This window comes from Anarrhichthys ocellatus, unplaced genomic scaffold (assembly GCF_004355925.1).
Source record: "Anarrhichthys ocellatus isolate YVR2014 unplaced genomic scaffold, GSC_Weel_1.0 scaffold25, whole genome shotgun sequence".
NCBI classification, from domain to species: Eukaryota; Metazoa; Chordata; class Actinopteri; order Perciformes; family Anarhichadidae; genus Anarrhichthys; species Anarrhichthys ocellatus.
The window spans coordinates 1,908,669-1,928,492 of record NW_022280055.1 but is presented as its reverse complement, the minus strand read 5'-3'; the positions used below and the strand labels follow the sequence as shown (position 1 = coordinate 1,928,492).

Below are 19,824 nucleotides of genomic sequence, written 5' to 3'. Positions count from 1 at the left end.
TCAGAGCTGTCCAGCTGTCCTCTGTGGAGCACCTGGCTTCATCCACAAGATGACACCTCAACATTCTAATTCATTCCAGAACTCTGCTGTGTTCCAGCTCCATCCAGCATTCTATTCTATTCTGTTCTATTCTCAAAGGCAGATAATGTCTCCTTTTATGAATTCACTATTTGCTAGTCCAGCGTTCATCATGTTTTCCATGGCAGTTTTCACAAAACTCCACACATTATGACCCATTAGCAGTAATGATACAACACTGTATATTTAAAAAAATAATTTTGTCTATTGCTTTGCAGATATTTTAAATCATACATGCAACAAGTCACAACAAAAGTTTAAGCTGTGGCAAGTAACTCCACAAATGATCATTTTAACATTATTAAGCTGTCTATGTTTGCAAATTCATATTCAAATGCTAATATGTTGCATCCCGTGTACTGTGTGGTAATTATAGCCACACCCAAATCTCACCTGCACCTGAGTTTGGGAATTAGGCAATTGATGGATTTAAGACCTTAAAACTGTCTCGAACTGAATTATTTGGTGGATAATAGTTAAGACAAATAATAATAAGTCTTTCTACAAATTATTTTTTGTTTGGGTGGCACATTTCACTGCTCTGATTGGAAGAAAAGATTACACAATTTACATTTTACTGCTATGACTTTTTCCGACATGTCGGCTGTATATTTTGGCTGTGCTGTTGTCCCTCCCCAGACAATCTGCACTGCCAATCGGGGTGCACCTGACACTCTATACCAGTGGTCCCCAACCTTTTTTTGCACCACGGACCGGTTTCATGTAAGACAATATTTTCACGGACCGGCCTTCAAGGTGTGGCGGAAAAACACGACGAAATAACATGATACGACCGGCATGAAAACAAATATAAAATGCATAAATAAATACAACTCACAATAACGCTGAATCAGTGGCAGCCCTGAGCTTGTTTCTCTGCAACGAGACGGTCCCATCTGGGGGTAATGGGAGACAATGAAACTCCCATTCAACATAGACCATTTTGTTACAATTTTGTTGGGGCGGTGGGGCATGAACATTTTTCTTCCTCCAAAGTGGGGCGAGACAGAAAAAGTCTGAGAACCACTGATATACTGTACATTATATATATATACACACATATTACTGCACTGTATCTATGTTGTCAAGGTCTTAATGGTTCTAGGAGTTAAAGATTGTTTTAATAAGCCTTGAATCAAATCAATAATATAATAAATATGAGCCAAGGCCAGAGTATTCTTAAACACTCACACCAGATACAAATCAATGATCTTCCTGCTTTTCGTGTCACCCTTTGAACCAGCAGCATTCTGGGCTCAGTGCTGTATATCTATCTCAGCGGCTACTGTAGTCTTCAATAACATCCTAACACAGTAATCACCGAAGCAGACGTACAACAATAAACATGTTACTCATCTCTTTCCTGTGGCAGCAATGGATACTGTTTCCAGTCAGGCATGACTGCACAATTGTGCCTGATAACAGCATGGGTAGGATGCAGTATAGATTCAGGTCCTTTGTGGACATAGCAGGGGATTGTGGGTAGCCCCGAAGAGAGTTACGCCTTGACAAATATTTGAAGTGTTGCCCAGCTCTGTTTACCTCATCCAAAGCTTCAGGTTGAGGCTGCCGCTGTTGAATTATGCATCACAAAGGAGGCAGAGCAAACAGTACCATGTGTCAGTGAAATTGAAAATTGAAAACCATTTCACAGACTATTTGGTGATATAAAAATGCGCGCTTGTAGATCTTATTTGCTTTATTTTACAGTCATTTGATTGAGCAATTGATTTTCAGGAAACCTGGGAGGAATCAATAATATTGATTGAAGGGGACTAAAAGATGCCCGACCTGGATTTTCTTTTCTTATCAAAGCACATTTGTAATATTCTTCCATTTTTCTGTATATTTGATGCACTTTGTGATCCAGAAAACATGTCTGAACACCAATTAAACTCTGAAAGTAACACATTCTTTTCACATGTATTTGCACACATCTGCATTTTTCGTCTTTATCAAATCCACATACATTTAAAGTACAAATGACAACAACATCTACCACATTAGAAGAAATCTGAATATTATCCAAAAGTGAGACAAAGGGTTAACTGAAAGGACTGACACTTAGACGTGTTCATTTACCGAGTGCAACAGAGTACAAAATGTTTTGTTTTGGAGATTCAATATCCTCGCTTGATTTTTTTTATTATATGGAAATAGATTATTTTGTATCAGTGCATCTCTCAGGATAATTGGATTTGTACAGTGTTCATTAAACTACTGATGCCAGCTCTCATCAAAACAAGAAGATTCAAAAAAGGTATCTGCCTTCTCAATAATCATGCGGCCGTTGTAGGAGTCCTTAATCATGAGCAGACAGCATTGTAAATATTTTCAATATGAAATTGATTCTTGCCAATAAGAAAACTGCAGTGCTTCAGGCGTCTAGCTTTTGTGCAGTTAAGTGAAAAAACCTGGACCTCTAAAAGGGGTCAAATCAACCGAGCAACTTGACACATCAATATCCTGTAAAGGCCTGGCCAACCCAAGAGGCCTTCCCTGTAATGAGCTGTGTATAGTGTTGCAGGTCAGAGGCCAGAATAGTTCACGGGTCGACAGTGGAGATGGTGCTGACCTTGTTGTTCCTGCTGATTCTCCGTTCAGGCCGCGGCCTGGGCAGTTTGGTCTGGATCAGCTCCTCGGGTGTGTTACCCAGCGGAGGCAGCAGCCTCTTCTTGCTGTTCCTGGTCTCTGGTAACCACTGAGGTGGCAGCTCGAAGGGTCCAAAACCAAATTGTGTGGAGTCCTCAGCTTCTGTGGGTGTAGCTGGTGCCACCTGAGATGAAGAGGCGTAAGCACACGTGTGGACCGGAGAGGCCCGGGGTGCTACGATTGCAGGAGGGCCGTCCTTGGTGATGATCAGCCCTCCCCCTGTCCCCTGCAGAGGATCCTTTTTGGTGATCGCCTCCCCTCTGAAGCTTCCTAGTCTCGACCCACCCTTGAGGTCCTCTTTAGGCCCTGAGCAGCCTTCTGATCCTTGACAAGGGTTCTCTTTCTCTGCGTCATCTTCTTCCCCTTCTTCCTCAGAGGGCCTGAAGATCTGCTGCTGGCCAATGTTAAACATCTCCAGAAGCTGGCTCCCAGAGCGGCCGGCTGTCTCCAGTCCCACCGGCTCCCCGATCACACCCTCTGCTCCTAAAGAGGCCAGACCCCCGGTGCTGACCACGTTTCGGCGGCTGTAACGTCTGTGAATCCTGGCCAGCAGGTCCAGCCAGCTATGACGCGCTGAGCGGTTGACAGTCAGAAACAAAAGTGGGTTGGTGAGCAGGGACACCTTGGGTAGCCAGAGGGCCGTCAGGTACAGCGAAATGGGTAGCTCTGTAGTGTCTGCCAAAATGGTGCGATAAACCACCAATGCCCCATAGGGGGCGCTGCAGGCTGAGAAGGCCAGCACCACAGCCAGCAGAGTGGCGTGTAGCTCAGCTTCTCTCTGGGACACATACGGGATGGAGATGCTGGTCTGGGGAGTCCGCAGCGCGGCGATTATCACCTTCTTCTTCTGGCTGGAACTGAGCGCTCTGCGGATCAGCAGCATGAAGAGGAAGACCAGAGCGAGGGGGAGGATCACCGTGGTGACACTGTAGATCAACACGTACACCTTGTGGCCCAGGGAGCGGGCGTGGTCATCGGAGCAGGACGAGGTGACGTACACATCTGTTACATTGGTCACGGCGAACACAGGAAGGCTCGCCACCGTCGCGTGGATCCAAATATAGATGACCAGATCTCGGGATCTTGCATCTGAGATCTTCCTCTCCAACGGGTACAGCACAGAGTAGTACCTAGAGACACAAAGACAAAAAGAGACGTGTGGGTCTTTTTCACAGAGGAAATTTTGACAGGTCACAGCTGGAAAACCCCAGGTGTTAACTTAAATAATGAGGGCTGAATTCTAATTAGCTGCCACCGTCATGGCTTATTGAGACACTTTACAACTCAGCCATCAATTATTATTGTTAGTAACACCTGTGCTTTTCTGTCGATGACAAGTCAAAACGTCTGATGTGAAAAGCGTTTATTGTTTGACTGGAGTGTCGCCTGCACGCAGTGGTGCTGATCCAGCTTATGAAGATCTCTCATTAGATGATTTACGCGGAAATACAAATGGAAATGCAGAATCTGTATCCTGCTCTGAAAATGCATTTCCACTATTTTTAAACTGAAAAACTGAACCTCTCACCACAGTAGAGCTTCAAGTGGTTTTGCTGGAAAGAGAGTACAATATAAAATGCATGCACCTATTATATAAGCTGAGATACTGGTAAAAAAAAAAAAGGAAAGAGGCCCAGTTGTTTTTCGTCAAATCTGTAGACACCAAATGTATCCTTGTGCCTCTTAACATATGTATGGTGGTGTTTTTTTACTGTATATTATAAATATTTATTATAGATTTACTGTATTACAGAGGCTTATTAATATGATTTGCCCCTGTATATTTCTATAAAGAATGAAAATATTAAATGAAAGACAAATCTGCCATTTTTCAAGCTATCAAATGCTAGCGAACAATCCCCCCAAAAAATGTAATCAATAAAAAAATATCTTTGAATGGCAACATAAAAATCTGTAAGCTGGTCATCAAATGGGGAGATATATTAACTATGTTTTATGTGTGGTATATTAACTAGTGTAGAGGTTGAAATCATGTGTTGTTGTTTTTCATAGCACACCTACAAACTAGATCTTTTGTCCGTCTTATATATAATATTATATGCAGATTGTCTATCATCCTGTTGTTCCATAGTAATAAATTAAACAAATCACGTGAAGGACTTGCTTATTTGTCTAGAGTGTCTCTTCATCATTACACGCTAGCGTATGAGTGTGTGTGTGTTAACCAGCCGATAACTGCTGCAGTCTCAGCCCGTCTGTACATACACAGCCTCGAATGCCCTCCTTGAAAATTAATAATTCATCGGTTTGACTGCATTAGTTGCTATGGAGGCAAAATCATCTTTGTAGCAGTGAAACTAAGGCTGAGGCGAAGCTGCAACAATGCACAATCTGACTACACTCACCATAAAAAATAAATGATACTCAAACTTACATGTGTTTTCCTGTAGTCGGTGGTGTGATGAAGTTTTTCATTGATTTTAAATTATGGAGAATGAGGCTGATTAGTGCAGTAGCCGTTATATACTGAAGTCATCCAATATATATTTTTTGATATAGTCTGATACAGTTTGAGGAAACTGCAGGATTTGAATACACGCTGGTGTTATGTTATCTGTTAGTATACATATCTGTTCGTGAGTACAGTTATAAGACAGTCGATGGTACAAACACATATTTTTAAATGTCTAAACTGTCTGAACTTATCGTCCCATTAGTGTCCGAGCTAGCTTGTTCAGTGACCGCTACAGAGGAGAGCATGGTGCTTTCTGCTTTCACGCTGACTAGCGTGTTAGCATATAGCTACAGTAGTTAGCCAGCAAGGTAATATCTCTGTGAATTTGGTGTTTGGTGGTTTGAATTGTGTTTTTGAGACAGATTCTTTCTTTTTCTGTAACCTAATATTCAAAAGTTTTAGACAATAAACAGATACATTTAATGAGATTAGGGTTTAGTATTGTCAATTTAATTGGCTTGGACTTTCCTGATCAGTAAAGTCATGATCAGCATTGGCATCAGCATGTGTGTGTGTGTGTGTGTGTGTGTGTGTGTGTGTGTGTGTGTGTGTGCGTGTGTAGCAGTCATCTCAGGCTGCTTTTGGCTGCAGCTTTTAGCGCTGCAGGGATGCCTGGGACACGGCCGCTCAGCGTGGCGTTCACATGCTCCATCGACCCCACGCCTCTCGTCAACACAACAGGGTGTAGATGGAAATTGAAAAGGCTTTCTCCCCTACAACAAAAACAATCTTCCAGAGTTTAGCCCCAGTTTGATGTTGCTCCATATGTGCAGCGTGGATGTCTGTACTTCCAAGTCAGGAAGAGAATGTCTCGGCCAAGCAATGTATTGATAAACTGATCGGAGAATCGATTTCTTCTTAAAAAAAAAAAAAAACACAATAATCTACGACTGTATCATCTCCGTCTACTTTAACTATGTGTATGATTCACTGACCTGTCGAGTGCGATGGCACTGAAGCTGAGCACAGTGACCGAGCAGAAGAGCTTATGGAGGAACTTGATGGCCTTGCAGAGCAGCAGAGTGTGAAGCCACCAGCAGCAGCGAGGGCTGGCTCCGAGCGCCACGTCGAAGGGAACGCACGCCAGGCCGGCGCAGATACCCGAGTACGCCAGGTTCTTGATGAATCGGTTGGTCACGGATTTAAAGACGTTTGTGCAGCAGGTGCACCACAACACCGAGGCATTTCCTGGAGGGGAGTAGGGAACAATTATTTAGAAGAGTAATCTGGTATGACGGCATGCAACCAAAGAGATTATCAGTTCAGACAGGCTTATTTTGAGGCTTTTTAATGATAAAGGAATGCTGACTTAGTTGTTAATTTATATCATTTATTGGTATTATTTAAACATTTCTTTAGCTTTTCACTGTGTAAAAGTACCAAAATCTATATTGGTGCTATTATTGGCACCTTAATAATTCTATTGTCATCACCTACTTACTGAATGTAAGTAAAGAAAGGAAACCCTTCCAAATTGGAGGAAATCGCTCCGGACTGTGGTGTGAATGCATCTTTTAACAACTAAAACAGTTATAAAGGTTTGAGGTTGCTGTATCCTCTTGTCATGCTTGTTGAGGTTGAGGTTTCTCTGAGCCCTCATTTTCCTCCCACAGTTCAGAGAGGAAGTAGTTGGGTCGCCTGGAGACTCTAAATTGCCCATTGGTATGAAAGACGGGTGTGTGTCCGTCTAATCTATGTGAGTTAGCATAGATGGATTGATGATTTATCTACCAAGTCTTCCTCACGTCCATCCAGCACAGAGACTGTGATAGAATAAATTAAGGAGTGAAAGGATTGGATAAACGAGGAGTGAGACGTAAAGCTTTAACAATATAATATAATATACGCATTGATTCAAAGCTCCTCATCTTACACTATGCAACATCATTTAATTTACCTATAAACTGGTGCATCTTTAAAGGCCTAAACAATAAAAAATGTTGCGCCATACAGCAAGGCAAGACAATGACAATACATGTTCAGGGTGGTTTAACAATTACCAAGAAGAAATGAATTAGACTGAGTGAGACAGCACACGATCAGGTGCAAGCGGGGAAACGGTGGCTTTTCCATGTTCAGGTCCCTCCATAATTTGGAGCAATGAGACCGTAATGATTTGTTAATAAGGTTTTAAAAAGGTGAACTTTATACTCCCTGCGGCGCACTGACTGATGTCAGGTCACACATGGATACGTGTGATACCAGCCTCCTCCAAATGTAATTACCCACAGAGTGTTAGCTGTGCTCTCACTGTGGGAGACGGAGCAAGATGTTCTCTGGTGAGGCAAACTATACGTTATTACTTCAAAAGGTTATTTGTTTCTGATGTCTGTAAATGTTCAGGACACAGTCGGATAATACAAGCACTCACCATCAATTGCAAGAAAAAAAAAGGTGGTTGCTACAGCTTACTGGGATATAAAAGCTATAAGAGCAAGGTTAGATGTAAAAAGCCATTATGGTGGATGAGGTTGTTGAATTTGGCCTGAGAGGTTTTAGATGGAGCTGGAAGAAGCTGTTTTTGAGGGAACACAGTGTGCTTGACTGCTTGTGTCAAAGTGTGTGATTTCACAGCAGCACACAGGAGTAGTATTTCGGGGAATCCCTAATGTAGTGGTAATTAATGCTCAGCCTTCGCTCAGCTTCTGCATTCTGTGAGGCCCACTCAAATGGGATCATGAAATTAGCACAAATACACGTCTTTTCAGGAGAGAAATATGGACAATGCAACACACCTCCAAAGTAAATGACAAAACAACCCATTTGTCTGTTTCCTGATGTGCACCCCTATTGTCAACAGTGTTTGCCGGTGCTGTTTTTAAAAACCAGTACAAATGACTGTTTTATAAGAACTTGGGTAGGGAAGGGTTAGACAGCAGTCTTCTGTGTCAAACATGTTTTGCATTCATCCGACCTCCGTTTTGTGGCGTCACGCCCCCGTCAGTCTCTGCTTCTCAGCGCCAAAAGTCATAATGTGCATCGTCAGAAGAGGAAAATGTGGTCCCAATGACAATGCTAGCATGCCGATGCTAAGCAAGCACAGAGTTCCCCATCTTAGTTTAGTATGCCCATTTTTGCTACTTGGCACGAAACACAAAGTACAGCTGTGGTTGATGGGAATGTCATTCATTTTGCAGGTCATAAACCAAAGTATTGGACAAATTGAAACTTTTACCTGAAGATGGCGCTGGATTTAATGTCAAGGGATCCCCAAAGTTATTACAATTGATCCTGTGAGGAACATGAATGTGTGTACTGAATTCCATGTTGATCCATCAAACGGTTGTTGAGATATTTCATTGGATAAGTGAAGAGAAGTGATACCTTTCAGTATTAATATTATTGCAAAGAGAGAGGCTCTTGACAGTTGCTGAGTCTAAGTGAGAGTCTTACTTTGGTACAGGTGCAATAGTGTGATGTCACACCCTCCCTGTGGTTGCAATGCAAGTGCACATACTGTAGGTGGGATTACAGTTCCAACACAGTGTTTCATTTTACACACACATGCTCTGTTACGCACATTTTAAATCATTTACCACCGAAACAAACAAACAGCACTAAAGAGTGCTTTTTTTTAATTGGTGTGGTGGTTTTTAAGTCCTGGGTTGCAAAGTGCTTCACATAACTGTAACTAACTAATAACGTGTCCTTGTAAGTGCCTTCATGCACAACATTGGGACATTTACTCTTGTATAATCAGACCTTGCGCCGTCTGTAACATCACTTTGTCCCTTTGTGCCTGAAATACTCACTTGGCACTTGAGAAACACCTTGGCAACCATATTCAATGCAGCCATTGGGGAGAAAGAGCAAGCACTAAACAAGATTGCTTTTTTTCCACTTAACAAATGGCAGTCCAATAGGCAGCGACGTGAAACACTGAAAATACTTAAAAGTCGTTTTGTTTGTCTGCTTCAAACACATGAGAACAAGTTGTGTCATCTCTGCTTTGGTGGGAACAAGCTGCTGTTATCGACTTGTCCAGGTGTCAAACATAGTAGCAGTAGCCGTTCAAATTCAAAGTGTGAAACATCATTAACACCCTTGACACCTTCTTCTATCCCGGTGGTGTTATAGTCAATTTAGTTTTAATGAGAGACTTATTTATGAATGGTATAACAGAAGAAATAGAGAGCCAGATATCCACGTACTGTCATTCCTCACAGACGTGATTATATTCGGTTAAATTAGATGGTGCGTTCGCACACCGTGGCACATTATTCAGATTTACAGTCAAACTCTGATCTATGCTTTATTGGGAAAAATCACAATTGCCTGATAGTTTACAGACTACTTCAACATTTTGGGAAATCGTCTGTGCGTCAAATAAAGTGGACACTGTTAGCCTAGCTTAGCATAAAGACTGGAGGAAAGTGGAAACAGCTAGCCTCGCTCTAGTAAATTAGTCCAAAGCTAATCAGTGCGTTTTAGGGGAATGATAATGATGTTATACTAATAATAACATGAGTTTAACACCAACACAAAGTGCAATTCTCCCCATTAGGAAAACAAAATTGCCTACATGATGACACCAACATATCTTGCGCACCTCTGATAATAAGTGCTGTCTGATGATGTATCCTGGCTTTTAAAATACAACAGAAACCCTTTTTGACGTCTTGAAAAGTGGCATGAAAACCAAAAACTCAAAGACAGCCCTCTGGACCACCATCAGTTGTATTATTCATTGCTGCTCATGAAATTGCTTTGATTTCTTTTTACTTGGAATGAAATGACTCTCCAAACAGTGGCTGTTTGAATGGTGACTGTTCCGAAAATTGATTCAGGTATTTGATGCATTTCATCTTTCACGTTAGTTTGGGTTCTACACTTAATGGTCATACACTCTGTGTCACGGAAAAGGTAACGCTCACCTTTTTCAGTTCACTCGCCTGAGGTTATTATGTCATTAGCAAAAGCCAACACATATTTATATCATCTGCATTATTTCTGTTTATATATTTAAAAATATTTGCAGAACTTATCAGTCTGTAATTGCTGTGAGCTACAGTTTTCTTTTCTTGGGGCGACCACTTGGGGCGCCAAAGTCAAACATTTAATTCTTCAAACAGTGGCTTTGACAATCTGCTAGAAAACACTGACTTCACTGCGTCACTCTTGAATCCTTTGCTAAAATGTTCAAGGGTCATGCCTGTGTTTATTACATGCTTTATTTACATCCTGCAGCGGTGCGTTCAAGTACTGTGGGAACCTCTGCCTTTAAGACAGCAGCCTCTTTAAAGAGTATACTGGATTTCCTTCTTATTTTACATTTTGCACATCTGAATGATGTTGTTTGAAAAGGAAAATACATATATATCCTTTGTTTTTCAAGCCATATACACAACATACGGAGGAAAAAGTAGACATTTTGAGCAATGCTGCCAAAAGGCCTTTCCTGACCCTGCCACATTGCACTGCACAGCAGGAGGTGGTACTGAGTCAGAGTCTTTTTTTCTTTTTTTGTGCCTTTTTTGGAGTCCGCTTCATCCCTTTCATCGCAGTGAGCTATTTGTGCAACCTGTGATTGAGTCCATACTTTTCCAAACAGCACTAGCAATCATGGCTGAGTGTGTTTTCAGCAGCGAGAAGACAGGATGTTATAGCCACATTTGTGACAAATAACACATTCATGTGCGGCGCTCATTTTAAGCAGGAGGATTATGTTTTCTGGCTGCCGATGAGATGGAGGGGATGTCAAACTGTGAGACTGATGTCTTGGTGCGGCTCATCAATTCACACGGTTCCTTCCTCTCTTCCATCATCAGCAGCCGGTGCTTCTACTGGCAGAAGCAGGAATATTTGTAACGGAGCCAGTACAGATTTGGCTCAAAATGTGTACGGTAAGTTTCGCCAATTTCATGGTGAACTAGGTAGCTAACACCTGTCAAGTTTACCACTGCAGCTTGTGCCAACGTGCACCGAATACACTTTTGTTTAAGTCCATGTTTGATTCTTGAATCTGTTAATTAACCTATTTATGTAACACTTCTGTTCAATATCCAATATTCAAGTTAGCAGCAAACTAATACATGAATGAAAAAGCAGACACATAGTCAGACAGCTCAAGATGAGGAGTCCTGGGACCTCATACGCTATTTTACTTTTGAGTGCATACAACAATGCTATAGGAACAAGGCTGCTGACACAAATGTTCTAAAATGACCAAAGGCCTGTTGTGTGTCTTGACTTCCCTTTAATTTAAAAACAACACATTCTAATGAAAATGTGGAGGACGCGCACGAGTCTGACCTGGTATATAGCTTGAACGTGTAACTATTATCATGTTCCCACCTATCGAGTAAAAATGAGCTCACCATGCCAGGAAAATGAATTGCATCCCACACTGTGATGTGCAGTGAAGTCTCAATAATTTTGAAGAGTTTTGAGAGAGGGCATCCCGGCTTTTTCCGAGTTTAATGGGCTGTTGGGTTATGATGTTTACAATTCAACAATATGGAACATTATCATTGTTTGTGGCATTCTTTAGACGAAGCCGAGTAAAATGTGTACAACCCAATTCAGCTTTTATGACATTGACCATCTTTTCACATGCTGGTACAGAAGACACCATACCGTTGCTTCATATTAAAGTCTTTCAGGTAGTGATTGGGCAACTTTTTTGGAAGAGTTGTCTGGTGTTGCAAATTTCCTGAGATATTTAAATTAGTAGAAAGGGTGTCCCCACGAGGATCGCTTGACTCATACATAGTGGATGCTTTGATAAAACGAGAGTAAGGTTTTCCCTGTCTGCAGGGTTCTAGGTGGGTTTTAGGGCCTTTCTGTCGAGCGTGCACAATACGTGTATTTGTTCGAGGCGACTTACCGAGCAGCGAACCTATGAGGATAAAAACCTGGATGGTGGTGGTGAAGTCCCGGTAGGCTTGCTCTCGGACGAGGCGCTGCTGCTCGCCCAGCCCGGTCCCCTCGCGTGGCGGGCTGCTGTCCCACCACGTCGGCGGGCTCGAAGCGTTCAGGAGATCCAGCCAGAGGCGGGCTGCTGTGAAATTGGCTGCACCATCTCCGACCGTCGCAACCCGGCTCCCGCTATCCATGTCGGTTCACCCCGCGATCCGGACGTTTTATTTGTGTTGTTTTTAAGAAGGCTGGCGGGATGTCAGCGGCCAGCATTGGTGTGGCATTTCTGTGAGGATGATGGAGATGCCTTGCCCCCCCCCAAAAAAATATTAGGGGAGAGAGGGGGGGGGTCTACAAAACACAGCGTGCAAGCAGAGATGTCAGTGAAGATGTGAGACAGACACAGGCAGGCAATGCGTGCAGCTGCCAACAATGAAATGATCTTCTGTCACTACATATGTCTGACAAATCAGGAAAAAACATGGTGTAATGAGCATGGATCAAAGCACAGGGAAATAATAAAGCCTATGCTGCATGACCCGTAATCCCCCAATGCGGATGCATGGCAGAAATCAGTCACTGAGATCCGTGCGCAGTGAGGTTAGCAGGATGCTGCTCTGTGACACCCGGTGCACCGAAAACCACGCCGGGTTGCGAAACGAGCTCGCGGCGCCGAGAAAACACTAGCCGTCCAGAAAAAGAAGAAAAAAAGATTGTGGCTGTCTGGCTGGTACTCGGGCTGCGCGCTGTTTCACAGGCTGGGAACTGGTAGACTGACTGGTGTGCAGAGACCTTGCTACTGAATATCTCGCAGCGTGAGGTGCAAGACCGGAGAGGAGGAGCCCCTCCTCTTCTTCTTCATAGAGCACCGAGGAACTCCACTGAGTCTGACAAGCACGGGGAGGAAAGGGAGCACCTACACACTGATCAGTAATGCTGTTGGGATGTAAAGATAGTTCAGCTTTTTTTTAATTTTCCAAACTTGCATGGGTCTCTGGGTATACACTTTCTAATGATGAGGCACACTATCAATCTGTGTTCAAACCTAGAAGCTTGTTTTCAGATATACAGAGGTAACCAGACATAACATGGGCTTTAATCTCAACCACAACCCTGATGTTGTCTTTCTCACACTGTCCACTCGCAGGAACTCGTGACATTCCTCTTTGGTTTGCTGAAAATACCAAAATAGGAGAGGACATACCTCAGGAAAGCAAAACAGTGTTTCATAATTTACTTTAGGTTTTAATTAATAACAGTGAGTTTGTCTACTTTGTGCAAGCCGACAAGGGACCCATTGTAGAGAAACAGATCAAGAAACACTCAAAAATAAACCTCTCTAGAGCAGGACTAGAATTAGAAAATCTCTTCTGAAAATGAAGCAAGAATCATAACTCATTTTCTTTTGCTAATAATGCTTATTATACTGAAAAAAACCCATTCCCTGTATTCCAATTTTCAAGCATTCATCAGTCGAGATGTCTGTCTGGCATTGGCTCAACAAATGAAGTATTTTCCTCCATGGTGTGATTTAGACAGACGTCAAACCAGATTCTGTAAAGACTCGATTCATTCAGGTGGATGTAACCGAGAAAGACGTCTTTGTCTCCAACTTCAGAGTAACGCTCCCTTCTTTGATGCCGGCTGCATTGTTCATAAAATCCCTAAGAGAAAAGCTTACACCATCAAAGTACATTCACTTCCCTTTGAAACAGACAAAAGCCCTTCATGTAAAATTCCAAGGTTTCGAACTTTCACAGGGGAATAAAACCAGAACAGTGGGATTCATGTTAATTCAAAAATATGTGTTTTTTGTTTCACAATCTTTCATAAAGATCCGTTACACATTATATTGTATGTGACAAAACACACATCCCATTAATAGACAATAAAGATAAATATAGGAAGGCTTGCCTGCCACTAGATACCAACATTTACACAAGTGACTAATTCTGGGAGACTAATGAATGTCACAGTTTGGTGTAAGAGGAAGCATCACGAATACAGGGCGAAACAATGAGAGGATACTAATTGGCTTAGTGTAGGACTGTAATTCATAGATCAACACGTTATAACTTCATCATCTAAATTGTTTATTGTGCGTTTAGTTTACTAAACCTCCAACAACGGTGACATCAGAGTATTAATAAAATAACAAGAGAACAGTAAGTGTACCAATACTCACACCATTAGCTTGGCAATATGCGACATCAATCTATTTATATTATAAGCAATTTTTTTTCTGATATCAATATACAGTATATATTTATCATGTTGTGGCAAAATGTGCACAGAATTACAGTAAAACAATCATTTTGTTCAATGCAAAGCGGTGATAACATTGTCACAATATGATCCCTATCGAAGTGAGTTGATTATAACATTAAATAAATTGTAACTCAGGTCTTTTCCATAACACAAATAATCAAAGAGGTGTGTTTAAAAAATTAAAAAACAGTATGATGTTTACCATTTAGATGCATCAGGGTCCTCGCTCATTGCAACAACAAAGGCATCCTTATTATCGGTACGAGCTCCACCTGTGATTTCCTTGCTATGACAAGTCAACATATCTGAGTGAAAAAAATATATATCTGAAAACATATTTTTGTGTCGTGTGACGCATTAAAGCTTATTGGGGGGGGGAATCCAGTTGGAATCAAAGTATGCTGAGTTTGTTTCAGCTCGAGAAGAGTCCAAAGCTTCACCATGAGAATACTCACACAGTATCATTTAATATCCCTTTGAAAGCCTCCTCCATGAGTATCTACAGGCAAGGTTAAGCATCGCTAATGACGGCCAATTTTGGATGCTTGATACACTTGAAGCATGCATTGCTTGCTAACAAGTGCCCTTGTTGTCCAAGTGGCTCTTGAAGAACTCCTGGACTCTTTCCCACAGGTCCAGCTGAGCCTCAGAGTGAGCCTTTGGCTCCCCGCCAAACACCACCTCGGTCCCAACCGCTGCATGAAACCCAGACGGACAATGAGGCATGTGAGGGACTTCCAAAAAGTGTCCGGCTTTAGGGTAAGTTACCACCTGAAAATGCCCTTTGCTGTGATTTCTCAGCGTTGCGGTGGCCTGCTTGGCAAAAAAAACACTGTTCCAGTTGTGGTCGTCTTCAGAAACAGCAAACAGGAAATGGCAGCTGGCACGTTCAATTGGAATCAATGAGGCCCTGTTCTTTTCCAAGGACGGGTCAGGTAAGGCGTCGCGTATATCTACAAGCCCAGAGTCTGTGATTCTGATATTCTTTATGACAGGGACAAGCGGAGAGATAACGGTGTCTTTGTAGTGTAAAGGAATCACTGTATTTGCACTGCAGCTATTAATACAGACGGTCGCTGAGATCCCAGAGAGGAATGAAGACATGGACAACGCCAAACCGCCGCTGTGGGAAATTGATATGATGCCAATCCCAGGACCGTTGACCTGCACAGAAAGGTATTGGGTTGATAATCGTGTATCCCTGCTAATGTGTCCTATTTCATAAGACCAGTAAAGAACAACCATGCTTCAATTATATGTGAAACCAGAGCACAAACAAACTTGGGTTGGAAATAACGATCATTTTCATTACTTATTAATCTGTGGATTATTTTACTAATTAATCAATTAGTTGTTTCATCTAAAACAAAAAATCTCAGAAAATACTGAAAAATGTTGCCTGACCAAACGGTCCAAAATTTAAACACATCGAGTCGATTATCACATAAGATGAACACATTTGCATAATAAGATGCTGGAATTAAATAATCAGTTTTAATTTCCTGTTCACTGACTCAACTAATAGTTTTAGCTCTAGAAATATCTTTGTGTCATCAGAAAGTAGCCAGTAGATGGCAACATTGACACAGTTAAGTCAAATATGGGCCTATGTATCTAACACATTCTGACTATATATGTTATTAATTAATTGGACACATTTTTCTCAATAAATACAAAACAATATTTGCGCCACAAAGCAAAGATAAACTGGACATTCAAATATTATAAAACGTGATTATCTTTACTGTTTCAATCTTCAACACTAACCTCTGGCTGTTTCCTCAGATATGTTACAGCCTCTTCAAAGTACTCCAGATCCAACTTTTTAGGGTTTTTTGGTAAATCCTCGTAGCCCATATAGGCCAGTGCCAGGACAACAAAACCTTTATTTGCCAGGAGGCTGGCTCTGGGCTCAGTAAGACGTCCCCCAAATATGTACAAATCCACTATTCCTGGGAACGGACCCTTTCCTGGAGAAAACAAAAAAGAATTAAAAAGGGAGAGGTAAAGCTAAGAAGAACACTGACACGTCTCCTACCTCTCAGCTATCATCTACAGAACACAACTAACCCGGTGGTACGAAGAGGACTCCCCGTATTCTTCCCTCTTGCACAGGTACTCTCTTCATCCCCTCTGTCATGTATCCTCTCTCGTTGGTTTCAGAGGCTAAGACCTCACCCGTCTCTGCACTCAGTGCTTCTATCTCCACCACTGTGGGGCTTAGCACATTCTTCTTCAGGAGTTTACTGTGTGGTGTTTCCGGCGCCATGGCCCAAAACAAACCCATGGGCTCCACTCCGGTGTAACTTCCTCCCAGAGAGGGCGCGTGGCAGACATCCACCAGGCCGGCTTCATTTGCTTTGTACAGGGCAGAAGCCTTGAAAATCACCCCTCTGTCGTCAACGAGCTTGGATCTCAATTTAACATGTTTGTGAGGAGCGAGTCCCTCCACTTTTACCTGCACCAGTTTATCGAAGAGACAGCGAACGCTGGGGAGAATTTTCAAGCGGATCTGTGAGTAAGCCATTTGAGCTCTTCGAAATGGGAACAGTGACTCACTGTAATGGCCTGAGTAGCCCTGAAGCCTTTGTTCTAGTCTTGTTGGTACATCTATGTTGTCACTGCATCTGTCAAGGCAGTAAAGAATGAAATGAATGTTATAGTTTTCACATAAAATACACCTCTGTGTGCCTCAGTTCTGTCAAATATCATCTCATTAATTAAACATATTCATAACAAACATAGTATCAAAATAGTGTAACTGAGAAACGTTGCTGTCTGGATTTTCACAAATCTTTAAATTGTCTTCAAATTGAAATATTTGAACATTTATTTGAGGTTGCACAGCAATATTCTTTGTAAGCAAATTAATTGATTCTTTTGTACAAAGGTTTTGTTTCTATTACTTAATTAGTGGGACCCAAAATGTATATTTATATTTATCTCAGGCACCTATATGCCTAGGAGCTCTTCTCATATTTTGGGGCGTTTTAAATTCACATTGTGGTGCCTTGAATCTGGTCACAACATAATGAGCTGCAAGAGCACTGAACCAACTGTTTGGTTTAAGGACTGTGGGCTTCTCTATGAATGAATGAATGAATGCATTTTTGAGTCAATCAGGAAGAAATTAGGGTGTAAAATCAGTACAATCACGGAAACACGACAGACCAATGACGTTATATATAAACAACACGCTATGGCCTGTAATTGACCACGTGATGGAGTTGTCTCTGTAAATTAGCTCACTGAGAAATGCTGTGAGGGTCTTCAGTTGATGAAGATTCCATTCAGGGACACCGTAGTGTCCAACTGGGTAAAAGGTCAACATAACACAACTCACTAGTCTCCAAATGTAAAAAGAAACTGCGACGAGTAGCAACCAAAACATGAAAGCTAACTTTAACGTTACATGATGGATAGTAAATACCAGTAAATACCTATCGATATATATGTATATAAATGACTGAAGAGCATGATGTTACCTGTACAACTACGAAGCAGTTTGTAGACAGAAGAAATTGAAACGACTGTGAAAACGAAGGCAACTGGGCGCAACCACTTTGCCAAATAAGGGGTAAACCGTTTTTTCTGGATCAGCTGCCTGTGATGTCAGTTCGTTTGTTTAGTAAGTGCACTTTGTGTGTTCATTATTTCTTTTAGTACTATTTTAAAATACTATAAAAATAAAATCTAGAGAGAAATGTGTGGCAGTATGACAAGGAAAGCAGGGGTTTACCCCCCTGCGGAATGTAACCGTCCATTTTTTGTTCAGCTGACACTTGCTAATAGGCCGCTAGCGAGAGATTTTTAAGTTCTAGTGTTGTTATCAAAGACAACATCAAATAGGCTCACGATTTCATTTTTAAAAAGTAATAATTATTTGCCAAATAATATAACTGACTCATGAACCTATATGTGTGTGTAGGGAGATGAAGCAGCCACTAGATGTCAGCATTGGCTCAGAGTGAACAGCCTTAAAGGTTAAGACGTCCTTCCTGTACAAGACTATCATTTAATTCCGCTCTGCTGTCACAGTACAGGGTATTTGGAGCATGCCCTTGTGTTTTCGGCATGTAAACACGAAGACAACAGAAGCCTACGAGATAGGAAACTATTTACAACACATGCTCCCCCTACGGAATAGATTATCTGATTAGTTGAACCAGCTTGCTGCATATATTTTCATATTAATGAGCAAAATGGAAGGACACTGGGCTCAGGAGAATCTTGTTTATCTCCAGGGTTAGACCTGTGGGTTTCTTGTCAGAGGTTCTTTGCAGGACTCAGTGACATGTCAAGGTGTTTAGCAGGAGTTTATCTAATTAATCATTGGTTGGCCAGTGCCAGGGATTCAAACCCTCTGGGATCACGAAGAGAGAGGAATCCTTTATAGACAAGGAGAGGAAAATAAGACAGGAGGGAATGTATAGAAACCAAGGAGGGAGACAATATTAAAATAAGAGTGGATTTAATAACAGCTGTATAGGATCAGCAGAGTTGTAAACATCTGACAGTCATGTTTGTGCCAATTAAATGAAATGTGTTATGGTTTTAACTAATAGTGATCCGTTTTTGGACATTGAGACATTGTAGCACCTTTCAACCCTAGAATACATCTTTTCATTTGGAGTAGCACCTCTGTGGTCATTGCATATGAATTTCCTTCCCAACAACCGTTGCATGATGTGACTGATTCACATGACTGGAGTGGACCTTTGCACCATTCGCTTAGTGCAATAACATCATAACAACTACAGAGACATATTATTTAGATCAACATTTAAAGGACAATGGGATACATATTTAAAAGTAGGACAACACATACAATTGTAAAATGCAAATTGAATAACCATACAAATACCATGAATATCTTTAAAAAAATACAATGACATATTTGCTAAATAATATAACTGTAGTTTCTTAAAGGCCCCTATTACTTTTTATGTGAAGTGAAAATCACTAAGAGCATAGAAGAAAGATTATTGTATGATATAGATGACATTATTCTCATATTAAAGCCAAATTTGTTTTATATCTTCCTAGTCAACATTTCTCTATAATAAACCTCATTTTGACGCCATATCTTCCCATATTTCATGGATCCAGAAAATCAATAACACATTAAATTTTCTTTCGAACAACTACTTCATATACTGTATGTGGAAGACATGATTGACTCAAAAGTGTTCTGATCTTTAGTTGTATGACAGAGATGTTTTCAAATACTTTATGAACTCTCTTTGGGTATAGGACTAAATAAGTATTTTTTCTTTTGATGTTTCTTTGCAGTGACGCAACGTTTTGCAAGGTTACAGTGCAGGGTGAACTGCGGTTAGGAGGGATGAGAGATCTCACTTTCTTTCCCCTCTGAGTGAATGAAAGTGAGATTTCCACCCACTCATTCAAGCACATTGTGTAAATACATTGCAGTAATGTATTTCATATGATGGAATATACACATACTATATAAGAACATTTAGATCACCTGT

At 41.3% G+C, this 19,824-nt stretch overlaps 2 protein-coding genes across 3 annotated transcripts; both read right to left on the bottom strand.

Moving 5' to 3' along the window:
• Nucleotides 1–1,020: 1,020 nt before the first annotated feature.
• On the bottom strand, nucleotides 1,021–12,917 carry gpr176 (G protein-coupled receptor 176). The gene is made up of 3 exons (XM_031861687.1): nucleotides 12,033–12,917; nucleotides 6,142–6,394; nucleotides 1,021–3,860 (listed from the first exon to the last, which is right to left on the bottom strand). The coding sequence occupies exons 1-3, from the start codon at nucleotides 12,259–12,261 to the stop codon at nucleotides 2,624–2,626; spliced, it is 1,719 nt and encodes a 572-aa protein (XP_031717547.1). The 5' UTR covers nucleotides 12,262–12,917; the 3' UTR covers nucleotides 1,021–2,623.
• A 1,219-nt stretch (nucleotides 12,918–14,136) lies between these two features.
• LOC116391270 (acyl-coenzyme A thioesterase 1-like) lies at nucleotides 14,137–17,881 on the bottom strand. Of its 2 annotated transcripts, none has more exons than XM_031861689.1 (4): nucleotides 17,818–17,881; nucleotides 16,403–16,959; nucleotides 16,100–16,302; nucleotides 14,137–15,496 (listed from the first exon to the last, which is right to left on the bottom strand). In XM_031861689.1, the coding sequence occupies exons 2-4, from the start codon at nucleotides 16,857–16,859 to the stop codon at nucleotides 14,906–14,908; spliced, it is 1,251 nt and encodes a 416-aa protein (XP_031717549.1). In that variant the 5' UTR covers nucleotides 16,860–16,959; nucleotides 17,818–17,881; the 3' UTR covers nucleotides 14,137–14,905. The 2 variants fall into 2 exon arrangements, with proteins under 2 accessions (XP_031717549.1, XP_031717548.1); XM_031861688.1 differs by lacking the exon at nucleotides 17,818–17,881 and adding an exon at nucleotides 17,582–17,808.
• Nucleotides 17,882–19,824: the final 1,943 nt, after the last annotated feature.

Excerpts from the sequence above, each read along its gene's own strand:
- gpr176 (XM_031861687.1), bottom strand. The coding sequence starts at position 12,261 with ATGGATAGCGGGAGCCGGGTTGCGACGGTCGGAGATGGTGCAGCCAAT. Across the intron at positions 6,395-12,032 it reads CCTCATAGGTTCGCTGCTCG|GAAATGCCTCGGTGTTGTGG; the intron begins GTAAGTCGCCTC and ends ACTCCCCTCCAG. Across the intron at positions 3,861-6,141 it reads AGTGCCATCGCACTCGACAG|GTACTACTCTGTGCTGTACC; the intron begins GTCAGTGAATCA and ends TTGTGTCTCTAG.
- LOC116391270 (XM_031861688.1), bottom strand. The coding sequence starts at position 17,622 with ATGGAATCTTCATCAACTGAAGACCCTCACAGCATTTCTCA. Across the intron at positions 16,960-17,581 it reads GACCCTCACAGCATTTCTCA|ATGCAGTGACAACATAGATG; the intron begins GTGAGCTAATTT and ends CTGCCTTGACAG. Across the intron at positions 16,303-16,402 it reads AGTCCTCTTCGTACCACCGG|GAAAGGGTCCGTTCCCAGGA; the intron begins GTTAGTTGTGTT and ends TGTTTTCTCCAG.